The sequence below is a fragment of the Nanorana parkeri genome, unplaced genomic scaffold, assembly GCF_000935625.1.
Source record: "Nanorana parkeri isolate BGI_ZX_2015 unplaced genomic scaffold, ASM93562v1 scaffold1623, whole genome shotgun sequence".
NCBI lineage: Eukaryota > Metazoa > Chordata > Amphibia > Anura > Dicroglossidae > Nanorana > Nanorana parkeri.
In genome coordinates, this window is record NW_017307891.1 from 55,010 (window position 1) to 67,067 (window position 12,058).

The 12,058-nt window shown below is 40.0% G+C and overlaps 1 protein-coding gene across 1 annotated transcript in view; it reads right to left on the bottom strand.

Annotated features, from left to right (window-relative positions):
* Positions 1 to 2,103: 2,103 nt before the first annotated feature.
* Positions 2,104 to 12,058, bottom strand: part of CDH11 (cadherin 11) — a 142,461-nt gene continuing 132,506 nt past the window's right edge. The window contains exons 10-12 of the mRNA XM_018570897.1: positions 11,608 to 11,722; positions 7,201 to 7,452; positions 2,104 to 3,410 (exon numbers count right to left, since the gene is read on the bottom strand). Of these exons, the coding sequence (XP_018426399.1) occupies positions 2,911 to 3,410; positions 7,201 to 7,452; positions 11,608 to 11,722 (867 nt within the window). The 3' untranslated portion in view covers positions 2,104 to 2,910. The remainder of the gene's footprint in view (positions 3,411 to 7,200; positions 7,453 to 11,607; positions 11,723 to 12,058) is intronic.

Genomic DNA, 12,058 nt, shown 5'->3' on the forward strand with positions numbered 1-12,058 from the left:
TGAACACAAGGGTATAATATTAGAAATGCATATATAAAGGTGCCTGCAGCAAATTTTGTTCCCCACAGAAACCAGTCAGATTTGACCTTTCATACTGCTCTGGGTTTGAACAGCTAACACTGAACTGCTAGTAGAATAGGGGAATACTTTTAGCTAATTAAAGGGTAGTCTGTTGAGGTAGCAAGTATAAAACCAGGCTTGATAAACCTCTGTTAAGTTTTTTTTCATCTGTTTTCCAGTTGGGGAGATTTTTCCATCACTTCATGTCCCTATAACTCAATTAGAAGTAAAGATATCTACTCAACATGGACACAGACTACTACTTATCACTTCCTGTCCTGGTGATACAACAGGAAGTGAATGGAACACTTCATAACAGGGACAGCTATAAAAGCCTCAAAGATGTTTTATTCCTCAGCAATTTTAACCAGAAGTAAGAAAGAAATGTTTTGGCATTAGTTAGCCTTATTTATTGCTTTGAATAAATTGTTAGTGAGATGTTATTGTAAACCTTACTAAATACAGTAGTACATTTACTTTTGATACAAACTATTATATAATTAAACAGAGCATTAGACCGTAGGTAATACAAGACATATCTGCATTCAGTGATCATTTCCTGCAACCGATCCCCTCCAACACACATACATCTCACAACCACCACTACACACAAGTTTTCATTGATTGTTCATACAACGAACAGAGGTAAGTTGCAGAAAACTGCGCAAGCCCTGTAGCTTCTACTCAAAGATCGCAACTAATTGTAAAAAAAAAAGTAAATCAGCAATAAAAAAAATATATGTTTTAGGTAGTTAAAGACCAACTCCATTCAAAAAACTGGATATACGTTTTCAGTTGAAAATGTATGTCAAGCCAAAACGTTTTCTCTTATATTTAGATAGATTGGGGAAGGGTTAGGTTCCCTGTCAGATTTTCAGGGCTATCCGGGGCTATTTTTCTGACTGTCTTATTTCTGTCTATATCCCTATTGAAGATTTTCTCTCACTTCCTGTCTGGTGAATCCATTGTCAGCAGGACAGGAAGTGAAGGTAAAACACTTGTTGGCTTGATATACACTTTATGTATCCCTAAATGTTCAGTCACATGCTGACTTCTTATGTTTGATCATTCCTACTGACCTCCTTAGCTGTTACAAAACCAATTAATGACATGGCATTTGTTCATAATGTAGACTAAGGATATGTCTGGGGAATTAAGCTGTAAAAGTGACACCTTCATAGTGGTCTTATGAGGTGGATTGGAGATACAGATTGGTAAGGGGTAAATGTGCCAATGGAGACAAGAAAAATAAGAGGCCTGAATGTACACTGTGCTATAAAACTAGATCCAAAATAAAAAGGTACACATAAAAGAAGAACAAAACAAAAGAGAGAGGAGTTGGAAAGAAAGAGAAAAGAGTTGGGAGAAGAGAAGTGCGGAGAGGAGAAAGGAGAAGGGAGGGGAGCAGAGCCGGACCTATAAAGAGGCATCTCACTGGGGGCAGCCAAGTGGTGGTGGGGGATGGCAGGGGGGTGGCCACAGCGCCCCAGGTTGCTAAGAGCTCTTAGCCATCTGTGACACTATGTATGGCTTCCCACCCAGCTAACTGATGTCACTGGTTGCCAGGAGCTAAGCACGATGCTCTGATGGCTTGCGTCCCACCAAGCTCCTGGCAACCAATGATGTCAGTGAGTTGGGTGGGATACCAGACAGAGCCGCAGACAGCGCAGTCCGGACGACAACTCAACACAAAAACTGCACACTTCCATCCCCCCTTCCCAGTGACCATTCAATGCCAGCCCCCAGAACAACAGCACACCACCTCAGGTGGAAAATACCTTAGGGACAGCCCCGGAGCGGAGAGTGGAGATGAAAGGAGGGGGGAGAGAAGATGAGAGGAGAGAGTGTAGGAGAGAAAAGATATGGTGAAAGCCAAAGAGAAAAGGTCTGGAGGATAAGGAAAGGGGAGAAGAGAGGAGGGAAGAGCAGAGATTGGGAAATGAGTGGACAGGAAAGGAGGAGGGAAGGAATGACAAAAAAAGAAGGAAAAGGGGAAAACAAATGAATAACTTCTTCAAAAACACCTACGAGTCACAAAAGGAAATAAAAAAAGTCAATTTTATTTCAAAGTTTGCTTCGTATATTGAAGCACATATTAAAGCAACAGTACGATGTTCATAAAATATAAGTGTGATGCCGTAACATGTCAGAATACTGATATTTTCTTATGTATACTAAAATAAGAATTTTAAAATTGTACAAATAGATACATTAAAAATGACATAGAAATAGGGTGCGATTCTGGCACGTATTAGTTTTAAGACGGGATTATAAGCAAAAAAGATTTACAAGAATCAGCAGTAACAAGTCTGATGCTCAAGAGACATTATAATTGTACATTTTACTGTACATACATAATATGAGTTGAAGCTGGCTGAATATTATAGTGTTTTTTTTTTGTCATTTTTGTATATTTTTTTTTTCAAGTTTAAAAATGCACTACATATAAAGTGTCCATAGTTTAAGGCGACGTTACAGCTCAAAACTGTTATCCTTTCTACCTTTTCGTGGAAGCTTTGTCGGACATAGATCTCAATGGTTATGTTACATACTGTAAAAACTCCCCTTTAGGTCAAGTGTTTTCCTGCTTTACACGGTCCCATCTCGGTTTGATAAGTGGTTTAGTCCCAGATAACTGACAACTGCAACATGGGCTGTAGGATTTTCACAGTATCTACCACCACTAAAGTCCTTTTTCTGGAAGGAATTCTGCCTTGTAAACCTTTTAAGGTAAAATAGGCCTCTTTTATTTCATCTCTCCTTTAAAAAAAAATACCTGTTAATAATTTTTCTGCTTTTTCTGTTTGAGAACGTAACACAGTTCTTAAGGCCAAGATTAGTACATTATCGTTAAGAATCATCTTCGCAAGTGTCTTTGGAGCCATATAAGTCTGCTAGTTTCTTAAATCGAGGTCCCCAGTTTTGTAGATAATCATAGTCCAGGTCCGAATCTGTTGAGGCGGATTCTAAAGAGCTGAGAGAGCCCGCCACGGATCCTCTCCCTTCGTATCCGTAGATTTGGATGGAATCATAGGGAGGTGCAGTTGGATCATTGTCAGCTTCGTGTATTCTTGTGTTGATGAAATCATCAACGTCAACGCTGTTCGGAGCCGGTCTTATTCCAAGATCTCGTGGTGAGAACTGGTACTCGGGCTTGATGTCTTTTCGTGGAATAAACCCATTAATCCCATCAGGATTTTGCAAAGTGGCAATGTCGAAAGCTTCTGTGTCTTCCTCTCCTCCACCCTCATCATCGTAAGTTATTATGTTCTCACGGATGTCTTCCTCCTCAAACACAATCAGCGGTTCCTTCTTTTCTCTCCGTAGGGCAACAAATAACACCACAATCACTGTGGGGGAATAATAGAGGAAACATTAGTATTTTTTTAACTATTTGGGAAACATATAAGCGGGCAGTTACTGTAAAAGTCAAAGAGAAATTATTTGCAAAAAAATATATAGATATATAATATTTATATATATTTGTGTGTTGCAATGCATGAAAAAACCAATCACCAATCAGTTAATAGTAAAAATTAACCCAGTTGTTCATAAAAGAGTAGTGCATAAAGCATGTTTACAACCTTCACAACTTAATAGCACATTGTTAAACAAAACCTCACAAAATTACATTTAAAAAACCTCCTCATGTATCACTTGCCCCTCCCTTTTAGATTGTAAGCCCTCACGGACAGACCCCCCCCCTTACCATCTTGTCTTGAATTGTATTGTGATTGTAATGTCTTCCTTATATTGTAACACAAACACAAACTGCACAAACTGGTGGCGTTATATAAATCCTGTATAGTAATAATAATAATAATAATAATAATTTTTCATCGGTCAAGGGGCCACCTCCCAAGTCTTTCTTTTTAATCACAGTCCAGGCCAGGGCAGTTGGTTGGGAAAACCAAAAGCTGATTGTCTCTTCCAGTGGTGCCAAAAGCTCTTTTTACATTTGTACACTTCTATAGGCAGAGAGTGGGGTTGGCACATTTGTTCCTGCCTCCTAGCCTTCAACAGTGTGAAGAACATATGGAAGATAATTCGTGTAGAGCCAAGCACACTGTGTGCCATTGTGGCTGCCTGTAGTCCTACTGTATGCAAGGAGTGGTGACAATGCAATGCAAGATCATCCACAAGGCAACTTAGGCAGCAGTGCAAGGCTAAGTGAATGTCAAGGGAACCCAGTTACAACCTTCATGCTCCTGCAGTAAACAAGGGGAATAGCACAACTGGTCAAACTTGGGCACCTGCATGTCACTTCACTCAGTAGGATATACAAACGTGGACACATTTATTGGCACTCTTACACCTTTTTTAAACATTTTTGCCAGGAGATACAGTATGTTGGATTGCCATTCAGATAAATGGCAATGCAGCACAATGCACCAGAACATCTAGCTTCCTGTACCGTGTGGTGTGCTATACTGTGCACTAAATGCATGGATCCTGTGTGGTTTGCAAAACACTATGGTGTGAATGGGCCCTAAAGGTTGTGCAACAAAACATAAGGTTACGAGTCCCATCATTTGTGACAAATGTCATTTTCACGTCTTGTTATTTAAAATATTTTGTTGAATCAAAAAATGAAAAGCAAAGTCTGGTTTTATAAAATATAGAACAAACAAAGATAGATTGTTGGTTCTTTTTTTTTTTCTTTCTTTTTGTGTGTGAAAGGGTACCAACAAATTTGTTCAGGGTTGTATTTGTAGGCAGTTGATGTCTGATGAGAAGAGTCTATGCTAGTACAGAGATTGCAAATGAGGCAGCTTCTCTTTGCCTACTGCAGTCCTTATCAATCGATGAATGGTAGAAAGCTGTTACCTTGCCTAGGGCTACATTTTGCTATAATCCACTGCTAATACCACTACTGTATTAGAAGGTAGTGAGTGAGCATTGCTGCCCCACAACAAGAAGTGCTATATACTGTAGATCACTGAGTGAAATTGTGGATATTGTAAAACTAGCAACTATACTAAAGACAGTTCAATGTATACATATGTTCGAAAATTAACCATTGGGTTAACACTTTAAATGCTGATAGCCCGGAGAAGGCTTATGTTTTACTAGACTGTTTACCATAGGTACATCATTCTTTTTATACATACATTAGAGACATTACAGCTCATTTCAGGTAAACCGTTTCAGTCACTGAGAACTATAACTATGGTGTTTGATTAGCTTGACCACATTGTCTGTGTTTTACTGAGTATGAACTAGGATGGATCCAGCATTTGTTAAGTGCAAGACAGAAAAAAAGAAAAAAGAGATCGAAAAGCAGAAGCTGGGAAAGTGACAACATGATAGCAAGAGATAAACTGAGAGACAAAGATCGAGAGTTTGAGAGATGTAGAAAAAGGGGAAGAAAAAAAGCATAGTAAGAGAGAGCTCAATGTTTTAGAAGAGGTGCTGAGCAAGAATGAAACTGGGAAGCTGAGATAATGGGAAAGGAACCATAAAGTAGAAAGAAAGGGGGTCAAGTGGTTGCAAGAATACATTTTTCGGATTGTCTAATAACATTTAAACTGCATTGAAGACAGAAAAACAAAACAAGGCAAAAATGACTAGGTTAAATTAATATTAAAGTAAAAATGTTATCAAATTATATTAAAGTAAAACAATTGAATACAAATTGAATCACTTACAAAGGATGCAACTCCTTAATGATTAGAAGCTTTAGTTTCCTGCAGAATTAACTGGTCCCCTGAGCACTGACCCTGAAATCTTGCTTTAGGCAGGCTCCTTTCCCTTTTAGGGTTCCCATGGAGCCACCCTTGCATATATGCTGGTAAGCGGTGTGTGTGTCTCCACAAATGCACAAGCATGGCAAGCAAATCCACTCCCCTGATCCTCGTTCCTCCTTCTGCCTTTCTATAAGCTAGTTGATGGACAGCTGCAGGAAACTGTACTGCCCATGTGATCTTGCACAGGACAGAAAGTCAGAGAAACAGAGCTCAGAGAGTTGGAGTCAGCTGAGTATGTGCTTGGGCAAAAATTTACTTTGCCAGGCATTGTAAATTTGTTAGGAATCCTTATTGAAAAAAAAAATGTAAGCGTTTAATGCTACTTTAAGTAGAAAAGTTAGATCTTGTTTTAAGAATGGAAGTTAGTCTAAGGAACATTCCAAGCTTACTATATCCCATTTTATAGTAAATGATTGTGCATTAGACCTACATCAGCATTTTCTTACACATAGCTGTGGTACTTCTCTCCATGATGGCAGCAGATGAGATATTTTACTGTACCTGCTTTAGCAGCTAAACAAATGTTAACAGTGTGATCACATGCCATTTTACTGCACCTGGGACCGTATTTTTTTAGGAGTAGTCAATTAGGCTTTAAAGTGGCAGTTCACCCTAGAATTACTCAATGAACATTAAACAGCCATCCAACACATATACAACCATCACGTTCTCAAACAATTCATCCCCACACAGCTACCTCCTCATGTATCACTTCCCCCTCCCTTTTAGATTGTAAGCCCTCAGGGGCAGGGCCCTCCTTACCATCTTGTCTTGAATTGTATTGTGATTTTAATGTCTTCCTTATATTGTAAAGCGCTGCACAAACTGTTGGCGCTATATAAATCCTATATAATATATACCTTGATAAATGCATAGCACTATGTTTCACTTTTGTCAGCGTTCCGCTTGTCCAGCAATCAGCATTGGGAACCTGCCAGCTATTACCAGTGACACCATGCAACTTAGTCAGGCTTTGCTATAACAGCAAAGTCTGATTGAGTTGATAGCATGAGGGCAGCTGGGCGACACCGTGAGTTGCATGGTGTCGCTGGTAGAGGCTGGTAGTTTTCTAATGTTAGACAACTGAAGCATGGACATAAGTCAAACATAATGCTCTGCATTTATTAAGGGGGAAGTGTTGTATGGCTGTTTAATGTGTATTGAGTAGTTTGTAGGGTAAACTTCCACTTTAAACAATACTCCAAAAAGAGAAAGAAATGGGTGGATCGAGACAGACCTGTATTACTCCAGATGTCCATAATCCAGCTAATAACATAGACAAATAATTATAGACCCACGCACAAGGCCAATTGTTTTATACTAGCTGGCCTACAATTAAAAGACATTGTCAGCAACGTAAGTTGTTTCACTGTGTGAAAAAGATTACACTTACCTAATAAAATGACAATACAGGCCAAAATAGCTATCAATGCTCCTGTACTGAGCCCTGCATTCAGTGATAGTGGTTCATCATTACAAGAAATGACAGTCTCGTCACTGTTACAGCTGCAGATGCGGATCGTGAGGGTATTGGTACTGCTCAACGGTGGCATGCCTCCATCACTTATCATAATAGGAAGCAAATGCATTTTCTGTTTCTGACGGCTGAAAGATACTCTTCCAATGACCAGGGATGCTGTGTTATCTGTCCAAAAGAAAAGGTATGACATTTGTTTAAAGGATATAAGGTTTGGACTTTTTTATTAGCAGTTCCTGGTGCTTTGGATAATTTAAAATAAAAATTGATTTATAGTCTAAAGCTGGCCATTGACATTAAGTGGTGTATTTATAAAATATTTGCAGAGTCATTTGCTCTGTGAACATCCCACTTTTACATTCACATTGCATTATGGGAACTAGATAGAGGTGAGGAGAATAGGAAACTCCTATGCTGCCCGGCTCCATCTAGATGCCATAATGTAATGTGAATGTAAAAGTGGGATGTTCACAAAGAGAATGGCTCTGCAAATGTTTTATAAATACTCCCCCAAGAGCCCATTCACACAAATTGCAATTTGTTCCAGAGTGGCAGCTGCTGGAATGCACACAAATCGCTCACAAAACTCTCCCTTTGCGTTCTGTGGTGGGAGAGGGCATGGGGGTGCATTGCAGTCAATCGCACCGCAGCCACACCTCCCCACCCGCAGTGCAATCAGAATTGTGGCAAAACATTGGTCCACTGCGAACGCCAAAAAAATAGAGCATGCAGCATTATTTGCGTTCGCAGTGGACTGGAACGCAACCCTTCTTTATGTAACCATCATGCTCTCTTTGAGCCACAGCATACTATATTTATGCCAGACCATGCTAATGCCTGACCAACTAGGTCAAGGGCCATCTCATGGAATGGGGGGGGGGGCATATGCTTATTTAAAAATCGACTCTGAATTTGTTTTTATTATTTCTATAGGCAATTTGTGAGGGGTTCTTTGGGTGTTATAGAGACTTAAAGTAGTAGCATGTTCTGGCACTATACAGAGTGTTCCTTAACATGCACGGGTCAGATTTATGTATTCAGCCTGGCTATAATGACCACACTTTTTGCTTTCTGGTAGCCAGAAAACAGTTGGAGAACAGTATACTGCTACTCAAAAAAGAATGCCACACACCCTGGTCCAACCGACATAGAACTTTTAATCCATAAGGCTGACTACTTCCAGCATGCCAAGACTCCCCGCCTAGGAGCAGGTGACTCCTAGGCAAGGAGTCTGAGTATGCTGGAAGTACACAACTTTATGCATTAAAAGTTGGTTGTCGGTTGGAATATGGTGTGTGGTTTGCTTCTTTGAATTGCTGAATTTGAGCATGGATGGCTCTTAACCTGCACCCACACACGCCTGGGTGTTGGGGGCTTGGTGTTGGATGGAGCAGTGATATTTCATTGTATTGTTATACTGGTTGGCTACCGCTGTTTCTCACAATAACGATGCAAGAAGAGGACACCTTTCCTATGATACACCCAGAGACAAAATGTAGTTTTTCCAAGGAATAGTGATGTAAATATCCCATCCAGTTATTGCCACAGATTGCCAGGTTACTGGTAATACAATAACACTTATTAATTACCTATTGCTAACAACTTGAATGGACATTAACCCAAAGCAACCAATCAGCTCTTTAGCATAGTTCAACTAATGGATTATCTGTGAATGGTTGCTTTAGGTTGTTGAATACCCCTTCTCTATATGCTGTGCTTAATTATGCTATGCTTAATTGTATAAAAAATAAAAATAAATATTGAAAGCTCTTTTTCATCAATTTACAAGCATAGGCCGTCTGTTAACAATATAGATAGAACTCTGTATATAACTATTACAAATGCTACAAAAAACAATAGATTTTCAGTAGACTAATAACATTCTAATCCTATTCACAAGGGCTGACACAACTACAATGCTCAGACTAGAAGTTTTTGCATTGTGATTCATTTGATTTGTATAACAGAAACAACCTGCTACATTGTTCCCTCTAATCTCATACATTTTGATAGCATGTGATTTTCTTCGATAGAAAAACTGCCATGTTTTAAAGGGCTATTGATGTACTTGTGAATAATTGCTCAGCTTATGAATGGGCCGCACAATAGACATTCATCGGAGGCATCGAAAAAAAAAATCAATTTGGAAGACAAAATAATTTGGTGTTTGTTTGTGTTGCATGATAGGAAGAATAACTGCGTGAAAGTGATTTGACCTTTAACACAGCACGTTGTCGTCAATTACACTCCATATTTTTTTCAGTGCAAAATAGGGTTTTCTGATGTTATGGTTGAGGGGAAAGTGAGGCCACTAAATAAGATGTGGACTGAGATTTCATATTTTTTGCTTTGTTACAACCCATGTAATTACCCAAGAACATTACTAAAGGGAAATAAAGCAAATATATTCACTTTAGGGGCAATAACAGCTGGTATGTTAGAACTTTTAACCTGTCAGCAGAATTAACAAAGAACTGTTTAAAACATTTATATGTTTATATATTTTCCTATAGAGCAATTCTTGGCTTTGTGTTAAACTCCACCAGAAGTTAAAATGGAATGAAACACTCTGAATTTCCAAAAATAGTTACATTCAAGGCATACCTCCAGTCAGGGGCGTCCCACACTTATTGCTGCCTGAAGCCGGAGTATTTCTGGTGGCGTACATTGCACAGGTGGGGGGGTTGGCTTTTGCCAATGCACATTATGGGGGGACGGGGGGTTGCACGGTTACCCCTGTCCGGCATCCTGCCCAGCTCACTTACATCACTGGTTGCCAGGAGTTGGGCGTGTTGCTGGCTAGAGCCTCCCAATTATCTTCTAAATGATGGTTGTAAAGTAGCCACCACTCCAAGCGCGCTTCCGTGATGGACTACAAGCTCACATCTTGTTTACTAATTGTGATGATATTGTAGTCCATCACAGGAGCAGTGGCTACTTTCCAACACACACAGGGACCATGGCGAACAAAAGTAGCCACCCTCCAGAAGGAAGGACATATTCAGAGATGATTTGAGGATCTACTGCTGAGTGATGTACAAATAAGTTACATTTTTGTTAATAGGTTACTTGAATGCATTTTTAAGGTTTAATAGAGAAGTATAGGGTAACCTTTTTTCCCCATAGTTCTCTCCAGGGTCACGGGAGGACTTATACTAACGTCCTCCCATGACCCAAAGCTCAGCATATAGCGGGCTATTGCCCGCTATATACTGAGATCACCGCAGCCAGGACAGATCCCAACAATACTGTTGAGATCCACCCCGTTGGTTGATTGACAGCTACTCTGCCTATCTAGAGGCAGAGTCAGCTGTGCCTGCCCCCTCCCCGTCCTTTCCTCCACTCAGCGCTGGAGGATAAAAGAGAGGAGGGGGGGAATCCCTGCGGGGAGAGGTGACTGACAGTCACCACTCTCTGCGGGGAGATGATCTGGAAGTCAGCAATCTGCGGTATGTGTTCGCTCACTTCCCAATCAATAGAGCCGGCCTGTGACAGCTTCATTGTTACAGGTCGGCTTGAATTATGGGGATGAGTGTTTTTCACTCACCCCATTATTCTCTTTTAATTCCTGAGTTTAGTGTCACTTTAATACCTTATTAATGAGTAGAGCTCAGACTAAGTCGGAGAAGCAGCTCAAGGAACAAATCAGTTGTGCTGCAACTCTCATGTGCTGAGAAGGAATATGCTGATAGGAGGAGAGAGAGAGATGAGTTCATTAGTCTGTTTCTTCTCCTTTCACTGTCCAGTCACAGGATGGGTCAGGACAAGACAAAAACTAAGTCTACTGCCCGGCCAGACAGAGCAGTGTGGTATGGAAAAGCTGTATAATCCCATAAATGGATGAACAGATATACAAATCATTTGGCAGGTAAAACTTGCAGGGCAAAGCAGCAGGATCACTTTAATTCCATGTTCTGTGTTAGTTTATAGTTACTTTCCATTCATCTGTGGAAGTTAGATGAAAAGTCCTGAATCATAACTCAGGGCCTGGCAGGGGCTGAGGATTCTTTTAAGGCACCATGTCTCAGCATGGCAGGAAGGCAACCGAGTCACATGCTCCTCATACTCAAAAGTAGCGGCTTTTCTCCTTCCTTCTGCCAGTGGAAGGAACTGAACTAAAGTCTGAGCTGCTACAGGCATTAAAGTAAACTGGTTCTTTGCCCTGCATGAGCAAATTAAAGGGTCCCTTTAAAGAGAATGGTATTGCTCTCTTATTATTATGACTCCCTTGTTGTACCTTGCATGAACATTATGTAGAGATGGAAACATACTTGGCTGCATAACATTAACACAGTTATTCAATTATCTTTTACTAATACAAACCTCTGTGGTCCCTTAAGGTAAAATTTGGATGTGCCTGATCTGGTGGAAAGTTGAATGAGAATCGAGGTCCATTGGCTGTGTCGTCTTTATCAACTGCTGTTATTTTTAAAATATGCTAGGAAAAAGGAAGCAAAAAATGATTGTTGATATAATATATCATTATTGCTGTTATCAATAAACAAAGAAGATATAGAGCATACAATACACATTGATAATGCAGCCACAGCAAACTCTCACTGCTTGCACAGATGTACTTCATTCAGCACTGACATCAGCCCCACCTCTAAGGAACTATGCAATCTAATGTGCCTATCACACTCTAGCAGGCACGTAAAACTCATGACACAGTGGGCTGAACTGAGAGGACCAAATCTTTAAAGAGGCCTTGTCACCAGACAATTAATTTCAACTACAATCGTCTCATAAGATTATATATGTATATCATTTTTTG